At 45.0% G+C, this 27,975-nt stretch overlaps 1 protein-coding gene across 16 annotated transcripts; it reads right to left on the bottom strand.

Annotated features, from left to right (window-relative positions):
- Window positions 1-12: 12 nt before the first annotated feature.
- rbm47 (RNA binding motif protein 47) lies at window positions 13-27,975 on the bottom strand. 16 transcript variants are annotated; one of them, XM_062564753.1, is made up of 8 exons: window positions 27,843-27,975; window positions 26,513-26,713; window positions 7,846-8,713; window positions 7,391-7,718; window positions 6,901-6,924; window positions 6,191-6,400; window positions 4,428-4,618; window positions 13-3,358 (listed from the first exon to the last, which is right to left on the bottom strand). In XM_062564753.1, the coding sequence occupies exons 3-8, from the start codon at window positions 8,680-8,682 to the stop codon at window positions 3,083-3,085; spliced, it is 1,866 nt and encodes a 621-aa protein (XP_062420737.1). In that variant the 5' UTR covers window positions 8,683-8,713; window positions 26,513-26,713; window positions 27,843-27,975; the 3' UTR covers window positions 13-3,082. The 16 variants fall into 16 exon arrangements, with proteins under 16 accessions (XP_062420737.1, XP_062420738.1, XP_037327657.1 ...); XM_062564754.1 differs by having other exon boundaries at window positions 26,513-26,666; XM_037471760.2 differs by lacking the exons at window positions 26,513-26,713; window positions 27,843-27,975 and adding exons at window positions 9,740-9,783; window positions 11,709-11,800.

Genomic DNA, 27,975 nt, shown 5'->3' with positions numbered 1-27,975 from the left:
CAAGCCGCAAAATCCTTTTTGAAAATGCTTTATTTATCTACTTCATCGCTATAAATACAATACAGAACAAGCTTTTTTTTTCTTCTTTTTTTTTTCCAACAAACATTCAGATAGAAAACAGTCTGCGTAGCAAAGGGCACATCTTGGCAATAAGGCACACGATAGGAAGTGTTTAATGGCAACATCTACGTTAAACTAGGCATATAAAGGTCCGACCCGCTGACACAAGGAGCAGGAGTCCATCATTTGGGTCAAATGTAAGCAATAAAAAGAAAAGCCGGCGATGTGATTGGGAGGCAGATACATCAAGTTTGGATGGCTACTAAATCATGATTTAGCTAAACAAGAAGGCCTCTGTTTTTCCACCCCAAACACCAAATGCAGTACAAAATAGCAAACAGAATAAGACACACAATGAAGAAAACATTATAACCTTGAATGGTTTAAAAGCTATTGGACACTTTGGCAAAAAAAAAAGTTGTTTCTCTACTTTTGTTACTCTGACTTTTTATTATTGTGAAACAAGGTGTAAATAAAGAAAAGAAATATGTTTCTGAATATATTATACCTTTTCTTTGCACTTCATAGACAAAACACATAATGCATATATATTAAATATATATATCCTGACTAATTGTCATCATACAAGAATATAATAAAAGCAGTTATCAGCAGTCTGTTTTTCTACACAAAAATCCAGTTTTAAAGGAGAGAGATTTTTTTTAAAACGACGAGATGTTAGATGTTGAAAATCTACTTTTCATTAAACAACTCGGACATAAAACTTAGTCATGAAGGAAATTCTCAAAGTCAGACGCATGATATTGTTTTTTTAAAGTAAAAAATCTGTTGACGTGTGGGAAGGCCAGCAAAAAAATACGCTCTTCGAACACACAGAATAAAAACAACTACCATTAAAGTGGTCGACAAATACAATCTAGTATACAAAAGTTTTTGCATTCTCTTTTTAAAAGATGGCTGTTGTGGAGTCTGCTCGCATCCGTTGTTGGTTCTTAGCAAAACTTTGCAAGGCTGCTTGTCCATTCGAGCGCGACGTATCGGGACATATTGCGACGTATCATGATGTATCACGACATATCGGGACATATCAGGACGTATCCTGACATATCGCGACATATCAGGACATATCGCGACATATCGGGAAATATCGGGACGTATCGCGACATATCGGGACATATCGGGACGTATCGGGATGTGTCGCGACGTATCGCGACATATCGCGACGTATCACGACATATCGTGACATATCAGGACATATTGCGACGTATCGCGACGTATCGCGACATATCGCGACGTATCGCGACGTATCGCGACATATCGCGACGTATCGGGACATATCGTGACATATCAGGACATATCGCGACGTATCGCGACGTATCGCGACGTATCGGGACATATCAGGACGTATCTCGACGTATCGGGACATATCGCGACGTATCGCGACATATCGGGGCATATCAGAGAGTATCGCGACATATCGCGACGTATCATGATGCATCACGACGTATCGCCCCAGTCCAACACCACGCTGGTTTTCAAACCAAGGCACGGTTTAAAAAGTGCCTATCGAACATCGACAATATGTAACACATACGTTATCAAGAAATGCCAAACTGGCCCAATTTACATGAAAATTTGTGCTTGTTATTAAACATTTCTTCATCTTGTTGTTACAATCTGTTGCCTTTTATAAATATGTCTAAGCAGACCTCGGTCAAGCACAGTTTGGCGGATGGGAAACAACATGGAGGCCAGATATACAGAGAAGAGATGGACCGCGCAGCCTGGAAAACCTCCCGTAAAAACAGCAACGCCACCAATCGTCGGAACTAGAAAAGGAGATCTCTCTTTGTGGCAACCGCAGAAAGCTCCCCATCGTCATGAAAAGGCACAGTGAAAGCACGAGGTAGCACGTACAGCGTGTTTAGGCACAGGGAATCGTTCTTATGTCAGTGTTGGAGTGTCTGGAGCCTACTTTCTTTTTTGGTTGGCTTTGGTAAATGTAGGAGTGCTTTCAATGGTCATGGTCCACCTAAAAAAAGAGTCTCTCTGTCCTGTCCATATTTGTTCACCTTCCAAGAGTAAATAACAACACAATAATAAAGGCATTTTTAAATGATAAAAAGTAAATACGTGTTCAATCCCCTAAAAGTCTGGGAATAGGGAAACATCTCCATGCCACGTCGGTCAGGCTTATGGATAAAATCCTCTCGACAAAAAGCGCTCCAGTTTTCGTTCTCTCGCATTTGTTCCCTAATGAAATCTACTATAATATTCTACAGCCCCCCCCCCCCCACTTGACTAATCTTGAGCGAATGAACACGACACTCAGAAACCTTCATTTAAAACCAAGAGGAAACACCAATAAAACTACATAAACCACAAAAAAGTACCAAAACAGGCTTGTTCAAAGCTTACACAATCTAACTAGAATGGACGGACAGTATCACCTAGGTACAATTGGCTAAAATACTTTGTATTAATTAAAACATTAGTATATTAAGACGCAGCTGTCTTCAGCATCGTTGCATGTCAGTAGTTATAATGTTAGAATTTGAAATTCTTTCAAAATGTCTTTCTTTTTATCCCCACCTTTTTTTTAAAATCTAAATGGTGTGAAAGCCTCTTTCCTGCTTCACAGAGCAAACGTTACTCAGGTAATAAGAGAAACCTACAGAGAGTAAAACCTTAAATATGTATCTTCTCAGTATAAATACTTGAAAGTACCTTCAGTGTTTCTGTTGCCATAGCAATACTTTGACAGGGGTCAGAGGCACAGGGAGAGCGAGATGTGGTCGTCATTATTGTGGGGAGATGATGGTCACCACATGCAAGGCGGGTTTTACTGGGGCAGTGAACTATGTGTGCTACGAAACAGTGATGCACCTAAAGGAAGCCTATCGTATTGTTGTCTTGGGTCAAGGATATAATGGGCGAGTGGGTCATTGCTTTACGTATTTCAATGAAACAACGTTCAAGTGACGTTTCTGCACAGACACGGCGGTGGCGTTTCAGTCGGAGTAACTTTGTAATTGCATCGCGAGGTTTGAACCCCCCTCCATCAATACGTCTGGTACACGTCGTGGATGGGCAGCTGGAAGGCGGCGGCGGGGAAGGCCTGTGGCATTGCGTAGCCCGCGTACCCGCCGTACGCCGCCGCGGCCACCGCCGCGTTCTTCTGCAGGGCGGCCAGAGCCGCCGAGTTGGCGGCGTAGTTTGTTATGGGCACGTATCCGGCTCCGTACAGGCCGGCGGCCGTTGGGATACGCTGTACGTTGTGGGCCATGGCATAGACCGGAGTGATGGGACGGCCCTGGGGAAAGCAGAAGAAGGAGGACTGTGGTGAATAAGACGATTTCCTAAGCACACATTAATGCATTAATGCATGAATGCATTAAGTTGGGGGTTCTGACCCTCAGGAAATGTGACAGAACGTTCCATTTCTACTTGAGGCCGGAGACTCAAGGCTGGATAAGTCAAGGTACTTCCCGTTTCCCCTATGGGCCCTTATTTTGGATAACAATATGAACGGTAGTCAACGACAAAGGACAAATTATTTACCCCGTAGGACTCTTGCTGTGAATTTGTTTTGGTCACAGCTGGTCTGAGGTTTGCCACATTATCTTTTTAGTTTTGAGTGAAACTACTCGACACGATACGAGAACAGGATGTAGTTGTGGACTGCAGTTAGGAAGCGTTTGAGTTTGGAAGAAGTCCATATTTGGAAAGCAGACGAGTGACACAGGGACACCTTATATACGCCTCTGGTAACCGTAGAAACCTGTCAATCCCCAAGCACGCCATAAAGCATATTCCAGTTCTACAACCCTTTGCTGCCTGTGTGAAATCATTAGTGAACTACATCTCCGTTCTTGCACAATATGCTGTCACCTCGCCTGCTAGCTAGCTCGCTAAAACGCACAATCGTAAGAGGTTTTTTTGTGGCGGCTGTGTTTGTCAGCCGTGATGCAAAAGAAAGGGGTACTCCTGTGAGTGACTTCCCCAAAAAAACACCAAGCCATCCGAGCTTCGGCGAGAGACTTCACCAACGCAACGTTTGCAGCTACTTTCTGTATTAAACTTTTCTTGCTCCTTCTAATTGACAAAAATCTTTTGTTTAATCAAACGGTATTGAAAAATTATTTGCCTCTTGCCATTGACTACCGTACATATTCTTTCTGAAATCAGGAAGTGGAAGGGTTGCCTTGCTATGTGGGCCTCAGGTTTTGGACAAAGATGCAGCGACTATGCAATGGTATGGAGTACTTTGAGGTTCATGAAGAGTCCCATCCTCGATATTCAATGATGCGGTACCCCTTTAGCCCTGCTGTCTGCATCAAGCAAAACGGCCTGAACTGAATCCATTTCGACAAATTGTATGAGTGTGACAAAGTCATGATGCAAACCTGAAAGGGTGGAGGGGTGGAGACCGACGGCAGGACGGTGGCAGCAGCAGTAGCCGTGGTGTGGTCAGCGTGTTGCATAGCCAGGGGGTTGATGAGGTGCTCCACCGTGTGCACCTTCCCCTCCTCCATCATCTTGGCTGTAGGAGGCGCACTGAACACCGGGTACTGTCCACCCAGCGTCTGCAACGCCACTGCACACAGAGAGACACATGAATGGCAGCCCCTGCAAACAACCGGATGTAGCAGCAAATGCTGGTGTTGGCGTTCACAAAAGCAGGAATAGTAGCCGTTACGTGCACCCGTGTTCAAACTGAAACATGCATTCTTAGATCTGAGTCTATGAGAGTAGCCACTGCTGAAGCAATGAAGGTGAAAGGAAACAATTTAGTAAAGAAGGAAAAAAAAAATAAGTTGCACAAGTTTGCGTTGTGATTTGGATTAAGATGGTTCTCAACTGTGGATTAACCTCAGTGGTCCAACACACACACACACACACACACATATTGGGGGAGCACAAGGTCACTTGTTGTTTCAGATGGACAAAAGTCTTTTCAATCTGGTGGGGATCCTGCGATTCCACACGGACCAAAGCTCTAGATTGGGGTCAACTGGTTCTAAAATGAGCATGAGGAAAGCTCACTGTACAATATGGACCTCTGATCACCAAATATGTGACATTAATATTGACTTATATATAGTTTGACATTCAAAGTCATCTTTGAATGTCGACAGCTAATTTCAACCTATGCTTTTCATTGCTGACCTAATTTTGAAGCAAAATCATGAAAGTGATCATTTCCACAATATGTATACAGCGGTAGATGGCTGCGTCACACTGGTATTATCTTTTAAGTGATCAGAATAGAGTAGGCACAATAGGAAAGACGTGAGGAATAACCTTTAGTTTAGTTTTGCATTTCAACTCCGTTCTCACTGAAAGTGTTGCTGAGAAAGCTAAAGCAGTTGCTCCTACAGAGAATTAAAGTCATTGAATTCCAAAATAACTTTTCTATTCATATAATAGAAAGCAAATGTACATGTTTTTTTAGATTGAAGATACTATCAACTACCTTCCAGTAAGATATTGGAGTTGAGTGCATGTGCAAAAGGAGACATGGAAGAACTGATCCCTATAACGACGGCCATGTTCAGACAGATAACAGCACTGTGTTAACAAAAATGTCTTCCTCAGGAAGTTCTAAATAATCAATGAATTAGGGCTTCTCAAAATGCAGCAAAAATCTATAAAACCAAAATGTTTTCTCTTCTTAACACCATACAACGTCTTCTCTGGCTCTGCGTCGGCCAGTCTCACATGTTCCAGGTGGATTACTTTGTAAGTTCATCAGAATGCTTCTACCGTTACCCCGGTGACCGCCATGACAGGGTATAAAGTGCTAAAACCACAGCGGAACGTTTCAGCGTCCGATAGTCAAGATCACAACGTTTTTCTAACACAGTGCTGTTTTTGCTCTGACAATTTACTTATGGGGAGTGAAAAGGAACGAATGAGGTAAGAATTATAGCGGTTACTTTCTGGTCATGCTAGAAAGGACAAATGTTTTTATTCACCATTTTTCATAACTTTAAAGAGAAGGAAAGTCCTTTTGTGCCTGACCATCTAGCAACGACAATAATCTTGATTTAAAAAATGTTCCTCAAACCAACAGGAGGAGGGAGAGAGAGAAAATGGTGAGCTGGAAGGTTGGATAAATGCTTTTGAGATGGGCAAGGATATGGATGGATGTATCTATCTCACTGACTTGTGCCATGTTTGAGGCCAACAGGGTTGACGGAGGCAGCAAGCTCCAGAGTGGGCATCAGCTCATAGGGCTTTTCGGGCTGCTTGGCCTTGCCCTCGTGGTAGCGACTGTAGATGCCACGACCAGCAGAGTAACCCCCCAAGTAGGACCCCCGTGGTCCAGGGGTACGGTTACCTGCAGCAGCACGCCCCCGACCTCGCACAGTACCTGCTTAAAATACAGTTAAAGTAATATGATGACAGGGGTTGGAGTTTTGGACTTGGGCAGTAGGAGCAACTTACACTAAAAGAGTTGGCAAAATGTTCTGGTGGGTTATGAAACTTTACGACAGTTCCTCCCAAGATATCAGGACTGACGTAGCAAGAAGGATCTTTTAGCTCTAATTGAATGCAAAAATCTGCTCACGAAGAACAGTCCCTACTGGAGATTTCTACACAATATGTGTTCTGAGCTTTGGGAATTCTATGGGTACGGTTTGGCTTTTTCCCAGAGCACTTCTCTGACTCTTTAATTAGATGCAGTTAGCAAAGTTCATGGCACTGTAAAATGGTATTCCTTAGCTTTGTTGCGATCGAAATAAACCAGCATGAAATGGGAGGTGACAGCACAGCGGGAAAAGGATGGTGTTAGAAAACGTATAGTCTGTCACATGGCAAGAATGGTCATTATTCATTGAAGGAATGAGTAGGAATAAAGATGTGAGAGATTACCATTGTTCTGTATCATTGGGGATCCTTTGGAGAAAAAACCAAAACACAATGATTGTTGAAAGTCAAATAATTTTCCCTGCATCCACCCAAAGACCACCTTTGATCAATCATCAAATATAATGGGATTAGCATTCATTGGTCCATCACCTTGTTTTGTCTATTCTTTTAACAACTTTCAAATTTTAAGCCACTAAAAAAGCCTTTCATCAGGTTAAGATTGAAAAAATGTATAAACGACAATCTAGTCAGCAAAGATTAAACTATTGTTACCTCAGTCATGGACATTTAGAAAATCATAACACCCTATTGATGGAGACATTCTTTCTACAATAGAACCTTTTAGATGTCAACCTGAGACCTTTAGCAGTGCATTGGACAATTACGTTTCTGATGCCGCCTGCATTGACAACAACAGATGGCTTTCAGAGAAACATTGTGGCTTTTGCAACTCATCATAGCTGGTACGAAAGCAGTAAGAATAAATCCTAACCTTTGACGAAGTAGTCCCTGTTGGGTCCGATGAGGGTGTTGTAGGGATACCCATAGTAGGCCAATGTGTAGGGATCACACTGGTAAACGTAGTTCTGTGGAGCAGGCTCTGGAGTGGCAGGAGCTCCTTTGGAGGCCTTTTGGCGCGAGTGCTGCTCCTTATCAACTGGCTTGGCGAGTGTCACCTCGATGCAGGACCCTTCCACCTCTGTGCCGTTGAGGTGGTCCATTGCCATGACAGCATCGTCCCGTGAGGTAAAGTGGACGAAGGCATAGTCACGGATTTTCTTCACACGTTCAACACATCCAGGATTCCACTGGCTGAAGACCTGATTGACAAAGGAAATGAGTGGTTTAGAACGGTAAGTTAGTAATAATGACTATAGTGATATGTCATTTTGCCCAATAGAAGCGTGCACCGTGAAACCTCTAAACTAAACGGTCATCCGGTCCCACCTGTCTGATCATCTCCTCGCTGGTCTCCATCATAAGATTCCTGACGTAGAGGATCTTCACTGTCTCCATAACATCTTCGTCCACATCAATCTCCGGCTCGGCCCAGTCCACGGCTATCTGGTGACCCCAAAGCTGAATACGTCCAGGCATCAGCTTCCTGCGAGCCATAGCGGCTGCGCGGTGCGATTCATACTCTACGAAGGCAAAGCCTCTGTTTTTCATCTTGTCTGCAGCACTGGCATAAACAATCACATCTAGTACCCCTTCTGTCACCTTGGAGACCTCGTCCAGGATCTCCTCCCGCTTTTTGGTCTTGGGGATGCCACCAATGAAAAGACGGCAGTTGTCCACGGAGGAGCACACCCCCAGGAGTCGGCCAGGCCTCACCTCATAGTTGTTGAGCTCGCGTACCGCCCGCTTAGCCTCATGTTTCTCTGTGTACATCACAAATGCGTACCCTCTGTTCTTCCCATCAAAGTCCATCATCAGCCGCATCTCATAGATGCGTCCCACAGACTCAAACACTGGCACCAGCTCATCCTCGTAAACGTCCCGTGGGATCTTGCCCACAAAGATCTCACATCCCCTTGGAGGAGATGTAGCATTCCAACCAGGAGGGGGACCGTATTTACGCTGGCCGTTTTCCTGGACCATACTGTAGCCAGTGCGCTCCATCAGGGATACCAGTGCCGGCTCATTGGGAGAACCCGCAACTCCCTCCGGGGTGTTGATCTGTCCATGATGAGACTGGTGGGCGGCACCAGCAGGTTGGGAAGGTTTAGTGGGGGCAGCGTTATTGCTCATGGTCGAGGAGGAAGCTGGATCTTCGGCTGTCATTCTGACAAAACCATCCAATCAGATTTGGGCCCTAAAGATGGGAAAGAGAGATTTAATCAACTCACAGTGAATTCAATCAACCACAACTGCTTAAGAACACACATTCGAAGTCACCTTTTTAATGTTTGTGTACCAATGACAAAATAATAATATGGATGGATGTTGAAACAAAAAAGTTATTAATTTACAGGCACAATCCCATGCAAGATTAGCTAAGAGAATAACGAAGGCCCATAATAGCTTGGACGGAACAATGAAAATACAACATCCATAAATCCCCAGTGCACCTTGTCCTATCAGCGGTTTTACAACCTTGTTTTGTTGAGTTCTTCAGATCCCAAACTGACCTCTGACCCCTATCAGAGTATGAAGGGCTGTAAACCCTGAAACCTCCGACTCAAGGTTCACTGAGTACGACTAAATCACATGCTCAATAATATGTGTGTCTGTGTGTTTGCAGTAAATTAAACAATTTCGAGTTATGCTAGATGAGGACTTTTGTGATAATATAACATATTCATTTTGTGTATATATGCACATTAATCCATTTTACACACAAACCTCTTGCACACTATCCACAAGAGGGTGTTGGACTTTCAACTTCTTTATCTTATGTGTTTTACAGTGTGTGGGCGCAGCTCTTTATATGTGCGTGTGTGTGTGTGTGTTCATCAAGGGCTGCAGCTCTATAAGAGGAACAGAGAACAATCAGAAATCGGCTTCCCAAACATAAACCTCTTAGTATTTTCCAACACTACCAGCATTCAGAAGGGGAAAATCCATTGCGTTATAAGTCCCAAAATTGCCACGCTGTGTACAAAAAGCAACTCATTTTTGTCTAACCAAATGTCATGTTACCAAATAGGCTGAATAAAAAATAACCTCTTGGTAGCAGAGCAGGCAGTGTGTGCGTTTAGTGCGTCACAGGATTGTCTGGACATTGGTGCAAATAGGCGAGGCAGTCAACAAAGGTAAAACGCTACCAAGCAGAGCAGCCATGGTAACGCACACACTCATTTAGGTTGATCCAATATCCCACTCTCCCACACGTACACACCTGCTCACTTGTTAGGTGGCCAAGACTTGGCAGCATAGAATTACCTGCAAAGTATCCCGGAACAAAAATGATGTAAATGCCACCTTTATAGAATGAAATGCTTTAAACAACATAAAAAAAAGTTTTGGCAGACATAGAGTACACATTTTTACATGTACACAAAGTTTTAATTCATCCATTTCCTGATGTGTGCACAAGACACTAAGGTCAAAACAAAGAGAAAAAAAGAAAACTGGGGGAGGATAAGACGCTATTTCCTCCTTTGTGATAAGTCAAGCTGACATTAGCTTATATTGAGACATTGTTCCTAATGGTATGAATATAATATAGTCTGTAGGGACACGTTCTGCTCAGTAAGGATTCAGTTCTCCTAATAAAGAGGGTTCTTTTGTACTACTTATGTCTCCGCTTCCGCTGCTCAAAGTGCCCTTCCTCTGTTCCTTCTATCGTGTGAACTGCTAAAATGACTCCATCTCTTATCAGCCTTATCTCCCACGCTGATGACAAAGGGAGGACAATATTCACTCTGGTAGTTCTGCATGGTGATAAAATTCTTTAAAAAAGGATTAAAGAAAAGGTCGACACTCTGTATTGCTGGGCACTGAAGTCAGTTTAAAGAAACTCTGTTAAATTGACTTGTTGTTTTGTGAATGCCAAAAACAGTTTAGTAGTTTTCTGCTTTCATTTCTGCTTTTGACAACATGGAGATATTCCTAACATCCTCAAGGTGGTCCACTCTAGCAGCTTTCCTTCTCCTTAAAGGGCCGACAGCACTCAGTGAGTCAGAAGCAACGTGAAACTAACAAAATGAGCATGTGTGTATTTGGGTGTAGGTGTGAGACTGAGAGAGAGAGAGGAAACTCAGGCAGCAACAGGTAAATGATTAACCATGACAAACACAAATCAAATGCTTCACTTGTAGAGAGTGTGAAGATTTACGGTCCCCGTACCTGTGTTATTAAAACAAATAGGGTTTTAGAAAGTGATGACAACGTACGTGTGAATCTTTTATCTCTCGTTGCGGCGCTACAGAAGCAGCTACACGGCCCCTATCGGGTCGAACATGCACCCACCCGCACAGTCACACAGTTCAAAGGTCATGAACCCAGAGTAGCGCAGCAGAGAAGAGCTGCTCGGCCTGCACAGGAAGTTAAAGAGCAATGATTTCATTGGTTACCTGCGCCAACCCAGCGGGTTAAAGTGCTTCAGTTATTGCTGCGGAGATTGTCCATTACATTGTGTTTATGATTGATGGGAGCGCCTGATTCTCTATGTATTAACAGTGTGTTATTGCTTTATGAGCAGATAAAAGTGCTATTACTGGCTTCCTCCTTATTTTACCATGAACACGGAATGATTACTGCTGACAAATTCCATCCTTTTCTACCTGAAATAGCAGTATTGAAGTTCCTCACAGCCAATTGAGGAAGAACATTTGTTATCGTTCATGTTACTAACTGACGTCTAACCAACGCCGCGTGTTGTTAAACCTCCTCTCTGGCTGCCATTTTATTGTCGATTAAAAAACAGAAAACACAGGTTTGTGTTCAGCGGCCAGGAACAATGCGTCCCTTAGTTTGCTGTTTTATCCTGAGTGACACTGATCCGGTGTGCTGGACACAACAGGCCCAACGAAGCCGCCATCTTAGCCGTGTGACTACCCAGCAGCCCCTGAGAGCAGGGTCACAAGGCTGCATGGAGAGAGGCTCCATGAAACATTGATGCTGACAAACACATCACGCACACACATGCAAAAAATAATCCATGTACGCCATGTAACATTACTGAAAGGATCCTCATATACCCCCCCACCCCCCCCCCCCATGAAACCAAAGACAGTCAGACAGCGAGGGAAGTGAGACTGAAATGGAGCAGAGAGCTTGAGAAGAACATCACAGAAGAGGCCCGTTGTCGGAGAGGAGAAGAGGAAGGAGAGCCGGAGAGCGGTCAGACGGGAGGATATAGCTACCCTCTGTCGCTGCACAACACTCCGCTGCTTGGGCCGCCTGCTCTGGGAGTGTTAGTCCACCTCCATGAGAGACAGGTACAGCAGGGCACCGAGTACACACACACACACACACACACACACACACACTGAGCCAAAGCTGCAGATGTGAGCGCTGGTAAGGGTGGAGCTAAAGCAGTGCTTTGATTAAGTGTGTGTGTGTGTGTGTGTGTGTGTGTGTGTGTGTGTGTGTGTGTGTGTGTGTGTGTGTGTGTGTGTGTGTGTGTGTGTGTGTGTGTGTGTGTGTGTGCTGTGGGAGGATCCCAGCCATCCTTCTGAAGAACTGTAGCACTAAACATTAGCAATAATGCAGAGGTAGGAAGGAATGAATTACAATTACATTAGAAATCTGGTAAATCTGGCCCCCAAGACTAAAATTCCTTACAAAATAGTGAAAACTAGCGGCCACCTCAAGCAGCTCCAACAGTGAAATCTTATGAATGCACTGATCCAGCAATGTAAACATGCTGTATATATTAATATCTGTCAATGGGGATATCTCTATTATAAAAATCGGACCCTTTGTCGATGACACTTTAAAATTAACGCGTTGACTTAAAGGACAAGCTGGCAAATCTTCCCCCTGTTATTAATGAAGACATAGTGGGTGATACTCGTGGGATGAGAGGGGGCTGATGGGAAAAGTAGTTTTTGGTGTTCAGGGTTTTCTGCTTAGAGATGCAGAAATCGGAAAATACGACAGGAAGTGTTGAATCCGGGGTTTGAAAACTTCCTCATGTTGTTGTCTTGCCCTGAGCGGACATTTGGAAATTCTGACTGGGAGTTACCACCAGAGTGATTTGTCGTGTCAGCACAAGACTTACAACTGTGTGTGTGTGTGTGTGCATGTGTGCGTGTTTTTTGTACATAACAACGGCCAACGCGTTCCTTGCACAGCTTAACTTAAGCAAACAACACACACCTTCCTGGGCAGTCAAGAGAGCACGTAGAGAGACGACAGAGAGAGAAGAAACCCGCCAGGGAGACGGGTTTCTGTCGAACAAAACTCTTCCCTCGGCACTCTGAAGAGAGCAAGGAAAGAACAGGGAGTGAGGGACAGAGAGAGCAGATGGGGGAGAGGGGGGGGAGAGAGAGATGAAAGTCACAGTGTGTGGTAAACAGTGCGCAGTGAGTTTCAGCTGCCATTGAAACCGACTGAGTAAACAGGCAAGAAGAAAGTGTATTTATCAGGATCATGAAAACACAAAAGATTAAAGAACAAATGATAAGAGCGCGATCAATCAGGTGATCAAATCCACTATTATGACACCGGAAGGAGTGAAGTTTTGAGAGTTTTTCCTGTGCACATGTGGACGGAGGACGGAGGATGTCGCATGTAAAGCCCTCTGGGTTGGAGATCTGAATCAAAGATTAACTGTCAGTCATTATTGAGAGCCAATCAGGAGACCGACATGCCTGAGAGACTTTGGATGTTCTGCTGACCGCACACAGTCCATCGGGTCAACGGTTCAACCACAGAGCCCGTTCGCCACCTCATCCATTGAGCAAGTTCACTAAATCATTTGTGCGGGGCTCAAACGGATCACAAACCTTCACGCCGCACGCACCAAGTATCGTTTTGTCAAATCAGGCCTTGACTTGTGGGTCGCTTTAAACTAAAATATAAAAGAAGGAATGAAACAAGTTGACAAACAAAACCACCATCAAATTAAGACAAAAACAGACACCAACAATGCGTTAAGCCGTCACTCCATCTGTGGTTCTCACACCAAAGCCCAGATACCTGTGGGTTTCAAGCTGTAGCCATGCTGCTGCTGATGTATCCAAGCTGAGACACATTTATTTAACTGTGAATAAATCATAAGGATTTACATTAGAGAATGCTTATTATGCTTTCTTGGTTATCTCCCATAGGCTGGTTCTCTTTCAAGGCAAGACACACCAGAATCTGCCACGTACACAAAATCTGTGAATAAGCAGGAATAAAGTCAGCAGTAAAGCAGAGCTGGTAATCAGTATCTCGGCTTTTTACAAGTCATCCATATAAGTAAATGAGTAGCGTGTCACAAGACCAGAGGTCCCGCTTGTCGTTTCTGTGGTGCGATGTGACTCGGAGGAGGGGACCGCGGCGTTTTCCTGCTGCAGCTCGAAACGTCCTTTTACAAAAAGCTTCCCGCGGTCTGTTCCAGTGTCTACAACTGCAACTCATTTGGGTTTACACAACGCTACTATCTACCAAAATACTTTTTATGACTAAATCCTTGAAAAAGTGGGGCGGGGGTCATTTGTGAGATTTAATTGTGGTAAGCAACAAAAAGGGAAATCTTCTCCCGGTGTCTCTTGCACACTTTCATTATTAAGGTTCAGTGCAGTGAATGATCACAAAACGAGCAAAACAATGAACAAAAGAGAAGTGAGAACTATTGCTGACCCCTTCACATGATGTCTTCACACTGTGGTTCAGCCGGTTCAACTGTCAGCATGCTGACTAAGACAGGATGGAGCAGGATCAGGCATTATGTCTCATTGGGGGAAGCTTGTTATCATGGTGTCTTCACATATCTGTTTTCTGTCCCTTCGTCTTTGGTATTTGAGGAGCTGATGTTTCACTGGGCACCGGTCGTGTACAGCTAACACAAACACATGCATATTCACTAAATCTCAGGAAAAAACAAAAAACCCTCAGGAAGTGCTGAGCTCAAGTCTGGATAAAACAAGACATGGATTAACGAATTCATTGGAACCCGTTCTTATCCCTGCTCAGAGCATCCTGCGGTCGTGTTGGTCTCAGTGTGTGATTGTGCACCTCTGAGTCCGTCCACATTCTGATGCATAATATTAAGCGTGCTCACTTGCTGTACTTGAATTGGCAGTTTTTCACTGCCATTTACTTACTTGTCGCTGACTATTCCTAACAGCAGCCCCCCACTAGCCTCCCATCCCTCACCTGCTACTCAAGGGCCGCCGGGGGGGGGGGTTATCAGTTAGCGGAACGACCTCTACGCATGCAGCGCGCCTCCGGTCGCTCCGCAGATCACCACCAGCTTCCAATTGTTTGGGGCGGCGTGTTTAGCTAACGGAGCGACCTGCACACAAAGCGCTGTACCTCGCAACCAATTCAGACTGGGCGACGTGTACTACGAGACGACTTTGAGGGTTGTGTTGTAGGGTGTGATTGGCTAACTACTGGCAAAACTACCACTAGACACATCTTCTCTGTACAACCAAGCCACCACTGCACAACCACAGATCTTGTTGAGGTTTATTTTGCCTGAATTCAACGCTTTTTGAGTTTGAATTAGGGCTGTAAATTGATAGATTTGACGTGCCAACAATCTCCCGACATTTAGCCAGGACGTTTCTCCAAACCACTGTCTTTTAGGGACACTCTTCAGGCCGTGCGCCACGCAAGGTAGATTTTGGAGTTCAAGTAGCCTAGCAGCTAGCTAGGTCTGTTTGAAGGAATTCCTCTGCACAGTGCTCCGCTGTATGTCGCGCCTCGGTTTCTTTTACTTCCATCTTCACCTACCGCCTGTGTCTCTCTGATCTAACGGACTGCATGACACATGATGGATACCACTGCTGACTATTCACAATTGGCCACAATTTAGTACACTGTGCCTGGACGGCCCAGCTGTGTAGGTGTCTTAACTAGGTTTCTACGTAGTCTTCTCTCCTCCTTTTTATGTACCTGCCACCTTCATTCATGCACTTCACTGAAGCTCAAAGGGGATGAGCAGGGAGAGGGGGAGTGGTGGAGGGCAACAAATGTAGACAATAGGGGCAAAGGAGTGTTTGGGGGGGAGGGGGTTGCTGTACCAAGCGCAGAGCCGCCAGCCAGCCAGCCAGACAAACAAACAGAGAGCAGGGGACCAAATGTTCAGGCCTCCCTCAGAGCTCGAAAGCCCTTTAAAGTGAAACTGGTCTAAAGAATTTCAGGTCAGATTGAGTGCGCATTCACCGCAGAGGGATGATTCCACTTCATTTACTCTGAGTCCCCCCCCCGCCACACACACACATACACACAATTTTGGAATCTTCACATTTGTCCACTGAAAACACCCCAATTTCACTAGGATGCTATCAATTAGCGATGCAACAGCCTTAGTCTTTGTGTTCTTCTTTCGACTCAAATATCAACCCTGATATTGAAAGTTCAATGTTTACAGGCTAATTCACAGAAGGGCTTTGGATTACGTCGCAATGGGAAAGTTGACAGGATCGAAAGGTCAGCTGCAACCCTATGTTGCCACACTTGTCCCCGCATACAGCCTTGTAGTCATTACTAATCATAAGAGCTGCTTTAGCTTTAGCACTAGCTTTGCTTCCTTAGGCAAACACATTCCTCCGGCTAATCAGCAAGCCCATTGAAGGCCATAGTAGACATTGTTTCAGACAATTACTACTGACGTTGACAGTGTCACACACTCGTGATAAAGGCTTTAGTGGGCCCCTCTGTGTGTGTGTGTGTGTGTGTCTGTAGAAGGGGAAACTGGCTGTATTTAAGCTAGGGACTTGGTGATATTTGACACACTTAACAATAAAAGAAACAAATATTTGCCTCCAGCATCATTTCGTTTTTTTTGGCATCCTTTACTCTCCCAGTTAGTACGCAGGCTCTTAAAAGAGCTAACCTTCATGCAAACCTCTGACAACAAACAATGACGCACCCCGTCGACAAACACAGTTAAGATCACGCGTGTCACCCTCCTGCGATGGAAGTAACGTGCAACTGAGAAAACATTTCTGGTAATACAACCATTGAGATTCCATCGCAACTTAGAAGATGAAAATTAACAGAATCATTACAATTTATTTTCACTGCATTCTGCATTTGTGACATTTTCTGTCACACACACACACACACAACAAACAGCTCAGCTCACCAAGGTGAAAGTCCACATATTATATGATGAAAAACCCGGAAGTTTAAGTGTAGTTCACCACCACCACCCTAAACACACACACACACACACACACACACACACACAGAGGGCCATGCCACTCCACTGGTTCCACTGGTTTCATTGTAAGGAAAGGGTAAGGCTTAGTCTCCATTTTAATCACTGATTGGTTTAAGTGCCTCTGTGTCCAATCATTTTGCCTGAGACAATGCAGCAGAACCAGTCTGGCCACTCTTTCCAGACGAAGCAGAATGCCAGATTTCTTCTTCGAGTGTCTCCGTCAGACGTTCGTACGCTTGCTCACCGAGAGGATCACAAGGTCAAACCGTTATCAGGAAGATACCTAACCGTTTCAGTCTTCCTGTACTTTTGCTCAGAAGACGCAGATTTTTCAAGACCGTTTGATATTCAAATGACACAATGAAAAGACTTTAAAAAGACGGGGTTTCAGCGCAAAGACTGTCCAAAAGACAGAGACACATTGGTGGACACCAACACAGTACCTGTATCCCAGACTGAGGAGCGAGGCGATCGACAGAGCGGGCCGAGAAGATGCAGAAGCAGATGGCGGCGCGCTCTAATTTTGGTTGAGGTCCGTTCGCACAATCGTACTGAAACTCAATCTCTGTCTCTGTGACTCGGCTCGGCCGGCGTTGATGCTGACAGGCCGCAGCGGAAACAAGAGACGCTCCTTGCCAGCCTGCGTCTGAGTGTCTGAGTGTGGAGGTAAGCAAAGGTGGTTTGGTGTTTACTCATCCTCAATGGCCAGAGTGGAGAGAGAAAGAAAGAGAGAGAGAGGGAGGGAGGGAGGGAGGGAGGTGGGGCCATCAGAACAGGTAACCCCCCCCCCAAGCCCCCACCTTTTCTTCTCCCTCCTTCAATCTCTCTCTTAGCTGATAAGGAAAAAAGGGAAGGGAAGGGACAGAAGGACACAGGGTGTGACAAAAAGGTGATGATTGACAACAATCAGGGAATTATCCTGTGTTTGAGTGTGCAACGGTATTTACGGAAAAATATTAATGGTCTAAGTCTGAATTCAAACTGAATAATAATGTCAAAGCTACTTCTGGAACAAGACTTTGATGCTACTTGTTACAATGGCTTTGTGCTAAACGTTAGCGTGATAACGTACACGCACCTACAACCCTCAGAAGCTAATGTTTAGAAGGTATGCTATTTTAAGTGATTACACCTGAGATTTAAGTACTGCTCAAATTACCAAGTCAATTGGCAGAAAATACAAACTGATGGGAATGGCATTAGTTTGGGAGCGTTGAGGTTTGACCAAGATCAGTCAAGGGGGATTCATCCTCTGAGAACCACAGGTTACCAAACCTGGTAAGACCCAAACATTCGGTCCGGTTTAGGGAAACAGAACCAATTAGTCGGGTTTTGGAATCATCAAAACTCACAAAGAGGTGTCTAACGCCGGTCTCGTGGTTGAAGGTTTTCTATTTGTCGGAAGTTGGACTCATCCTCACATCAAAAGATTTCTTTTGGATATTAGATAGTCAATAGCTGTGACTGTCATGTGGATGCATTTCATTTGTGAGTCCACCAGAAAGGATCTTCATTGACATTTTCTTTTTTTCTGGGAATCACAAAAACTGATTCATTCATTCATTTCCATGTACACAAAACGAATCGGTTGCACTGCGGGATCATTCCTCAACCCACAGTCGATACTGGAGCGGACCGGTCAACGAAGGGCCATCAGAGTGAAACCATCGAAGCACATTTATCCACAAATCTATATCTTCATGCATATTTAGATGCAGTGCAGAGAAAAGAAGAGATGACTTCTCCGCCTGAGGCATTTTGGAATGAACCGTGCCCCGAAGAGCAATCATTGTATTTTACAGCATGGTAAACGTTAACCAGGTTTAAATTTCAAGCTTAAACCACAGGTCCCACATTTCTGGCCATTTTTATAATTTCATTTTCAGATGACAAGATTACTTTGTTTTTCTTTAACAGGCATTTGCAATAAATTAGGAAAAAAAACGTATAGGAAACACAGAGATGGGAAGGTGAGCACGTTGACAATGTGTGGAAGTGTACATAACCTCAAACGGGCCTTAAGGAGGGAACAACGCTCTTATCAGACCGGTTGTCCTTCTCTTCAGGCACAAGTGTGTGTGTGTGTGTGTGTGTGTGTGTGCGCTGCCATTATACAAGTGACACATTAACCAATGACTCTGTTAATGAAGGACATGCAATCACTGATTCTCGCCTTTTTTCTTGGCAATACTCACCGTCGTCCTGACACACACACACACACACACACACACACACATACACACAGCTCAGATAGCCAGTTCAAAGTTTACAAATGAAGAAATGGATCTAATTATGTTGGCGTGAAGGCTACGTGCCGCCATAAACCTACTTTAAAGGTGGAAAAGAGCGTGATCCAAAGGCCATGATGACTTTATTACCAGCACACTGTATATCACACACAAACACACACGCGCACACACACATCTTGTAGAGTAAAGACAAGTGTTTTTATGGTCTTATAAAACATCAAGACATGGAAAAACCTTTTTGAGAATGTTAAAATATAGAAACATTGGAAAAATCTCTAATGAGGCATGTGGACAACACTTTATAAGTGTAAGTGTCTATAAAGAAGCTTTATGTGTTTACAACAATTCAAACGTGTCTTACCATGACATATTTCAAATGAATGAACGAACCGTTCTTTAAATGTGTGCGTACACACTGGAGAGAGAGAGAGGGAGACAGAGGGATCTCCTTTAAATGACAGGTCAGACAATTGCAACAATGCAGAGACAAGATGGTTAAAGCACAATCAAACAACATGATTACGATAATGAGAGCAGCGCTTTTCCAGTAAAGTAATGACTCACGCACAGAAGATAGCAGGTTGCAACAAAAAAAAAGACACCAGTTCGGGGTTAATAGAGACAGACTAACTGGCCTGACTGGTCAGATATTAACCCACACAAAACGCTCCACTGGGACAGATAGGAGGCAAAACTTAATTTATAGAGCCCCTTACAAAAGAGTCACAAAGGGCTTCGACAGCCAATATATATATATATGTATATAATATATTATATTCTGTATATCTGTAAATATACATGTACAAGATTACCAATCACTAAGATAAGAGCAAACTAAAATGTTAAATGACTGTGAAGCAGTGAAAAAAATACATGACATAAAAAACGTGTAAAAATGTGTCCAGGAAAATATTAATTCAGTGCTATGAAATGTTCATTTGCCTCAGGTTTTAATTAAATAGATAGCAATCACCCATCCTCACACACACACACACACACACACGTTCACATGCTTCATTGTGTGTCTGACATTCAGAGTGATAATTCTCATTAAGTCGTGTTTGGTGGAATGTGTCCTGCATGACTGAGAGCATCACTTGTATTCTAAAAAGCATCCGCCCTACCTTTCTTAAGAACTTTGTGATTCTATTATTCTATTATCTTTGGGCACATGTCAACAGATGTTTGAGGAAACACTGAGTGAAGGAACAATGTCATGTATTATAACCCCCTAACCAATAATGGAAACCTCAACACTTGTCGATGTTCTGACACGTCCTTCCACTGCGGTGTGGGAAAATAACGATTACATTATTAACAAAACAGAAACCAAATGAAAGGCAGTTTCATTAATTTCTTCAAAATAGAAATTGAAACTAAACCTGCTCCTGTCACTTAAAAAGTCAAACTAAACCTAATAATAAAATGTATTACAGGTTTAATGTTAAATGCCCTGTTCCAGTCTGTATGGCATGAACACAAGGGACGAAATGTCGACCTCAGCGGACCCTCGCGTCCATGCCTGGACCCCCAGGGTGTCACACTCTTGTACCTGAATACACACAACTCACAGGCAGCTTGTGTGTGTGTGTGTGTGTTTGGGGGGGGGGAGGGCAGACAAATTTATTGTAAGCCTGTGATGAGTATAAAATCCTGTTATGCCAGAATCGACTGCACCAACAGGGAATGTCTGATTCTGATCTGGTGTAACACTTCCTCGTTCGGTGGGTCGCCTCACGCACTGGGACCAACGTCAACCAATCCCAGTGTCCCATTCGTCATCAACAAAAATGACTCAGCAAAAATCAAGAGCCTTTCTCCCCTCCCACACACACTCAAAGTCCTATGTTTTTTTTTTCTTTCATCCCGCTGAAACAAGTTTCCCCTTTTGCCCAGAATCTGGTCAGCTGACGCTACAGTCACGTGATTTGTCACCAGCCAATGGCAGGGCAGGGCCATTGTGTGTCTAGGTGTTACAGTCACCGCCAAGGTCAAGGAGACAAGGAAGGAGAGAGAGATGAAGGGGAGGTTGCAAGGAGCTGGAAGGCTAACTTACTATAGTCATCCTCGTGACTATGTAACCACACCGAAGCTGCTTATTATCTGGTCAGGCAGCAGTAACCATCATAACGTCAGCACGTCTGCTAGCGCCTGTGAAAAACACTGATAAGCACGCGATAGAGTGTTACCAGCATGTTGCTCCAACAATAGAAAGAACCGAAAGACATCTCAGATGACAAAAGTTATAGGAAAATTACAACATTGTTTTTTTCTTGTTTGAGTTCTGTGTTGGTGACAAACAGTAAACAGTCTGACACTGTTGAAGCCTCCCTCGAGTCCCAATATGTACATCACATAGTGGAAAACAAAGGCCAACATAAAAGTTATCACCCACAAGTGTGCATTTCCAAATCCAACCTCTACCTTCTGTACTTGGTGTACATATAGAATGGAGTAAACTAAATATCAATTGTTATCACTGGATTTAATGACTTTGTGGCAAACAAAAAAACATCTAGAACAAGCTGGTATTGTTAAGATAACCAAAATTCAACACAATAGCTATTAATATATTATATTGATATATTGCCCAGAAATGACCACCAATGCAGTAAATACCTCGGTGTTTAAAAGCAGTGTGTGAGAATCTAGAGAAGAGACTAGTACAGTCCATTTACCTTTTACCATAGTTAGTTGGTAAATGGTCAAATAAAAACGTCTGCTTCTTTAAGTACATGGGGGACATTAAGTCACTAAATGCAAACTTTACTTTTCGGGCCACACGGGACAAGAATAGTGTTCATCCAAAACACTCGAGCTGGTTTCTTTGAAGCGCTGGGAGTGAGAACAGGTTGTTTTTTTACAACAATGGCTGCTCACAATGGACATTCCAGTTTGTGTTCACCTTTGTTTGTCCTCCAGTCCACTTGCCCGATCAGATGATGACTCCTTCCCTTTCAACCATTGCCATATTGCACCAGCAAAGCTGCTCGGCTAAGTGCCAACAAATAGATTGATGACGTCCACCGCCTCATTGATGACGCCGCTGTTGTGACACTCTGACTCTGCAGGATATATTTGGATGCAGATGGGTTGTCCTTTAATGCCGCGGTGACACTACAGCCGACGCAGCAAACCCCTGATTTCCAATGGGAGCCAGTGACATGGAGCTACAACCTGACACCAACACAGGGGACGGGCAACGGATCAAAGGCCCAGCTGGTCCCAGCGGTTTTAAACTGCTCAACTATTGCTTTAGCAAACACAAGCAGAGGGCGACACGTAGTTAGGCGCTGGCCGGGTGAATGAACCCAGAGTGACTGTCACGACACTTAATGCCACCACATGCGGCAGAAATGTCAAGTTGCTATGTCATCTTCAACCAATACCCATCAAAGTTTGTATTGTTTTTTGAATAACAAGCACACACACACACACACACACATAGAAAAAAGTACAGGCACGGAGACCAGGAAAAGTGAGAGGTGTGGGGGGGGGGGTGTAGATAAAGAGGCGAATGGAAACCCCACGCCTTCGAAACGAATCCAGCAACAAACACAAAACACTTTGACGAGGCAAAAAACAATCGTCCTGAGAAACAGCCTCCGTGTAATCCACCTGGTCAAAACCCAGGGAGGGTCCAGACACAAGCGCGCATGTGTGTCTGTGTGTGTGTGCGCGTGTGTGTGCGCGCGTGCCCGTGTGTGGCCCAGAGTACTACTTTGTGTCAGTTTTGTGAATGGGTTTACAGAGTCAGTCTCGACCCACGGAACATTCCATTCTGACAAGGGGTCGGGGGGGGGGGGGGGGGGGGGGGGGGGGGGGGGGTCTAGGTGCGTGTGCGCGCGTGTGTTTGGATCTTATCACGAGATGCAGTGTTGTACCGGTAGTTTCTGGTGCCCCAAACCTGCACACACACACACACACACACACACACACACACACACACACACCTTGCCTATCGGCCTGCTGTCCAGACAACTAGCCCATTGTGCATAGCAACAGGTATGCAGAGGGGAGCCCGTTTGAAAACAGGCAATCGGATGCCTTGTGCGTGTTTGTGTGTGCGAGCATGAAATGGATAGGTTCGCCGCTTTAAAATAAAATACCAGCATGCCCACATGTACATTAATGCAGTTATTCACTGCTGTGGGCGTTCCTCGAGCACAGTGTCCATCATGGTGGGATCTCTTCACAGCCTTTACGAACAACTAAGGCTAAATATGATGCATTTAATGCACAAGCGAGCATACAAGTGTTGTTTTTAGATTGACTTCAACGTTCCTGTGCCCGCGCTGGATCTAATATACGTCCATCGGGCATTAGAAGGCAAGAGGAGAAGGCAGAAACTAGCTGTGAAATGAAGCATGATAACAGCATTAGTGTACAAGGACACAGGATCTCTCCTCTGTCCTTGTACACTAACACAGGAGGGGGGTGCAGAGGGTTCAGCAGTGTCACCACACAGGAGGGGTGCGGGGAGGGTTACGCAGGGGTCAAAGGTTGTAGGGCGCAAAGGGGGGTGGGGGGGTGGAAAGCTGTGAGGAGGAGGAGGAGGAGGAGGAGGAGTGTTGATCCAGCCTTCACAGCCTGTGGATGTCGCCTGTTTACGCACTCGACGGCGTCACCTCAGAAGAGAGGCCTTGCACAACGTCTCAGGTGGACGTCTCACTCTAGTGAGAGAGGAAGTCCGGTGGTATCCATGCACATACTGTGGCTCCTTTCCCCTTCCACACGTCTAGCTTTTGGCCTATTTGAGGATTCCGCCTCTCTCCAATGTAATGCAGGTGAATGAAAAGAAATGTTTGAGTTATCTCCTGCTTCTGCTAAAGAAGTAATCCTGCTGACAGCAGTTCAGAGGGAGGTCTTTCCAAAGCCACAATAATCATTTTTATGAATACATTTAAGACACTCTTCTCCAGAAACACGGTGATCATTTGAAAAAAAATGTTTGAATGGTAAATGAGGACATGTAATCTTGTGGTGTGTTAATAACAGCTGTCAGGAAGCATTGTGACGTTATCACACCGACGCAAGACCTCTAAGACAGGGGGCTTAGGTCAGAGGTTTGGTTAATAGCATGACTATGTCATTTTTATGCTACTTGAAAAAACCTTCCATGTGAAGGCTGCCCATCGGACAACAACAGTTAATAACATTTTGAAAGGATGTCCTCTAGGAAAAGACATCAGAACCCCCCCCCCCCCCCCCCCCCCCCCCCCCAGCTGATATATGTGTTTCTGGAGGCCATCGAGCAAACACATGGCTTGACTTGAATCCGTTGCAGTGAAGGCGTGTCCCGGCAGACGTACACTCTGTCAGGCTTTGGTGAGCCGCGGATTTAAAGCTACAGTGCTAGTGGCATGTGAAACAACACAACCCAAGGCATCCATTGGAACTAGAAGACTAACTTCGGAGAGGGACAACCAAGCACGGCCATTTTTGAAAGGGCCCCCCTGATCTTTCTCAAGGCATGTGATTGAAAATGGATTCAATGGATACCCATGAGTCTGCTCTTTACATACATGACCACGGTTCATGGTGTGGGTTCAGTAAACAGAAACCAAACCAAACAACCGGACTGAAACTGATTTGAAAAATGTGTTTCGCTCTGCATGAAAGCGGTTGTTGGCTGTGTGGACAACAGGATTTTATGATATACATTAAGTCACAAGTTTGGTGAAGGAAAATCACCAAAAAGGTCCCTCTGCTTGATTCAATAGAAACCAAGTCAGCAGGAAGAGGTAAAAGTCTACAATGGATGTTCTCTGTACTTTGGGCTATAGGTAGACCCTCTAAACTAAATGACATGTTATGTAATTTAATATTAATGAGTATTTTTAAAAATTCAGATGTAGCACCCAATCTTTTTGACAGTTGGTATCAACCCCAAAATGGGCAACTTATGCATGTCAATGACAGCACGTACCATCATGATGTTCCACGCCCCTGTACTATTTCCCAAATCATGAATTCATTTAGAAATGTATTTTCTCATGTACAACATGGCTTGAAAGACTCGACAAAGAGTAGCAAGCGGCCTCCCATGCTCTCAGGTGTTTCCAGTTCCCCTGCTTGTCTCACTGCCGTTATGTAGAAGTGGATGCGAGGGTTGAGGTGTGTGGGGGAAGCAGGTGGAAGAATGTAGCCATTGTGCTATCAAGGTATGTGTGTATGTCGCGATCAGAAAGAAAGGTGATCGGGGTGATCAGCTCCTGTTTCAGATGTTTCATAAACAACACAATAGTGCGAACAGCTCCCCCCACCCCCTTCTTACTCCCCAGCTTTAGATTTCTGCTTTAGTGTTGGTGGATTAGGTTCATGGCTCCAACACACAGACACACACACACAGAGCTGAATCTGTGCTTCCCCATCACGAGCATAAGATGATCATGTGACAGTCATGTGACACCACTATGTTACTACGTGCTTGCGCGTTTCTCTTCCTTAAACTTGAGGTTTACTGAATAATAATTTCCCATAGACTTCCTGCTTTAGATTTTTTTTTTAAAACCTCGTCAGGTTAAGAGAAAAAAAATATGAAAGAGATATTTTGTCGTCTGTCGTCGGGAACGAGGCCCAGACGCGATAGTGCTAAGGTCACGCTACAAAAAAGAAAGAAAAGGGTCTAGATACGAATTCCTGTCCTGGGTGACTATTTGTTCTTTTTTTTTTACAATGGTGGAATGCGATAAAGCGGGTTGAGAGATAACTATCGTTCTGAGAAATGGTTCCCGCATTGAACCCACTTGTAGAATCAGCCGCTGACTGAGAGACAATCGAGTCCCTTTGAATACCTGTCATCAGCCAAATATTTAAATGCAATCTATTTTTGGTTTTCCTTTAGTTGGTTTTAAGGAAACCACGTGTCATCACCTCATCAGGTTTGACCAGCACTTCAACACACACCTGCGTGGAAGTGTTGAGGGGGAGGAGACACACACACACACACACACACAAGCACACGCACAAAGATGGGTGTGTTTCAGGTGTCTGTCTCCCAAACCTCCGTCTCTACAGGTGACTTGTAAAATAAGTTAGTAAATGAAACTGAAACGTTTGGCTAAAAGCTCAGCGTCTTAATTCTGGAGGTTTGAAGTTTGGGAAATGGGAGCACCGCCCCCACACATCCCTCCCCCAACACACACACACAAATACTGTAACGCCACCCTAAATGCACAGTTTATGTGTACTGTACATACGGTCACACACTTACACACATGCATAGCTAAATCTCGTTTGTGCACCAACAACAGGACACCAACAGGACACCCAGGGCTGACTGCGCCCTGCTCAACCTGTTTCTGAAAGCCACACACACACAGAAACTAATCACGCACACACATCAGCACACAAATAAACAGCAAGTCCCTGTCCCATAACCTTGTGGTGAAGGTTATAGCAGTCAGCTGGGTCAGTGTGAGCACTGGACCAGCTGAAGAAATGTCCTTCCAGATACCCACTGTGTGTGTGTGTGTGTGTGCGTGTGTGTGTGTGTGTTCATGAACGCCTCCAGGTGAGAAAACATTCAAAATTGTTTCAAACGTTGAAACGAGAAACGGAAAGAAAAGAAACCAAAAAGCGCCACGGGTACCTGCAGGGTGATGGGACTTGAGGTCACGAGGACGTCTCAGCTTCTTCTGCCACCGGTTACAAAGCTTGGTCACTTTCTCATCATGATCTCGTCCTTCGTCCTCTCCTCTTGTGTGATTTCTCCAAAGCGCCTCCTGACTTCAGTGACAGGTCCCCTGGAGCACAAGCAGAGGAGATCTCAGACTCATCTGACGAACACACACTGAGAGAGAGAGGGAGAGAGAGAGAGAGAGAGAGAGAGAGAGGGAGGGAGAGAGAGCGAGAGAGGGAGGGAGAGAGAGAGAGAGAGGAGTAGTCAGAGTTTCTCTTCTTCATTTGGTGTTTTTTTGTTTTGTGTTTGTCCGGATTGTGACTCAGATCCTCGCAGTGTGCCCTCTCCTTTGCTCCAGTCACCAGGGCGCGTAGACGCAACAGCGGGAGACAGCAGGGGGAAGAGAGCGCACAAGGTCTCGTAGTGGAGGAGGGAGAGGGAGGGACGCAGAGAGAGAGAGAGAGAGGTGGGGGGGTTGAAGAGAGGGAAGGAGGGATAGATGAAGGGAGGGAGAGAGGGAGGAATGGTTGTGGTAATTAGTGAGTCTGTACCTGACTCTCACTGACATAAGCCCCGCATTCCTCAGGAGCGAGGAGGGGGGAGAGAGGGTGGGTGGTGATGGGGGGGGCAGTGGCATGGAGGATAAAGTTCTGTGTGCCCACATGAAACCTACGACTAATGATCCCAGGACGCTCAAAGATCCCCCCCCCCCCCAAAAAAAAGTGAAACAACCCCAAAACATCAGCCCGACAGCACAGCATCGCTGACGCGTCGCTCAAGTCAGGTGTCTCATGACGTCAGGTGGACGTGCTGTCCGTCACCCCAAAGACGCCCTTATCAAAGGGTTTAGTCTTCCTCTCCCTTATCGTTTCATTCTAAAAAATCCCTCCCCTACAAACTGTGTCCCTCCCTCTCTCCTGTGTGTGGTGTACACACGGCCTCCATCTAAACTCACCAAACCTGTATGTGACTTCCCCAACCCCTAACCCACCCACGCGCGGTCCCATCTAGCATTCTGGATAAGAACTCTTACTGTGTGTGTGTGTGTGTGTGTGCGTCCTGAATCATCTCAGCCAAAATAGCATTCCTCTAAAGGAGTTTCCTGCACACCTTGTTGCAAACCCCCCCCCCCCACACACCCAAAATGGCCTGTCCCTAGTCCGACCACCTGCTCCACGCGTCTTTCTGGTCCGCGTTCCTCCCACACACACACCTTTATCCTCTCTCACCTCTCATCCAGCGCGATGTGCGTGCGTGTGTGCGCGCGCGTGTGTGTGTGCGTGTGCGTGTTTGCCCGTACCTGCAGAACTTGGCGTGGGCGGAGCAAAGGCACTTCCTGCTTCCCGGACTGCGCGGCGACTGACGGCCAGTTGTCATGGAGACGAAGCGAGAGCTGTGCCGAGCCGTGACAACCACGGTCAGCCGACTGACGG

The sequence above is a fragment of the Pungitius pungitius genome, chromosome 9 (assembly GCF_949316345.1).
Source record: "Pungitius pungitius chromosome 9, fPunPun2.1, whole genome shotgun sequence".
In the NCBI taxonomy this organism is placed as follows: domain Eukaryota; kingdom Metazoa; phylum Chordata; class Actinopteri; order Perciformes; family Gasterosteidae; genus Pungitius; species Pungitius pungitius.
Note: the sequence above shows the minus strand (reverse complement) of the source record. Positions and strands in the feature narration are given on the sequence as shown.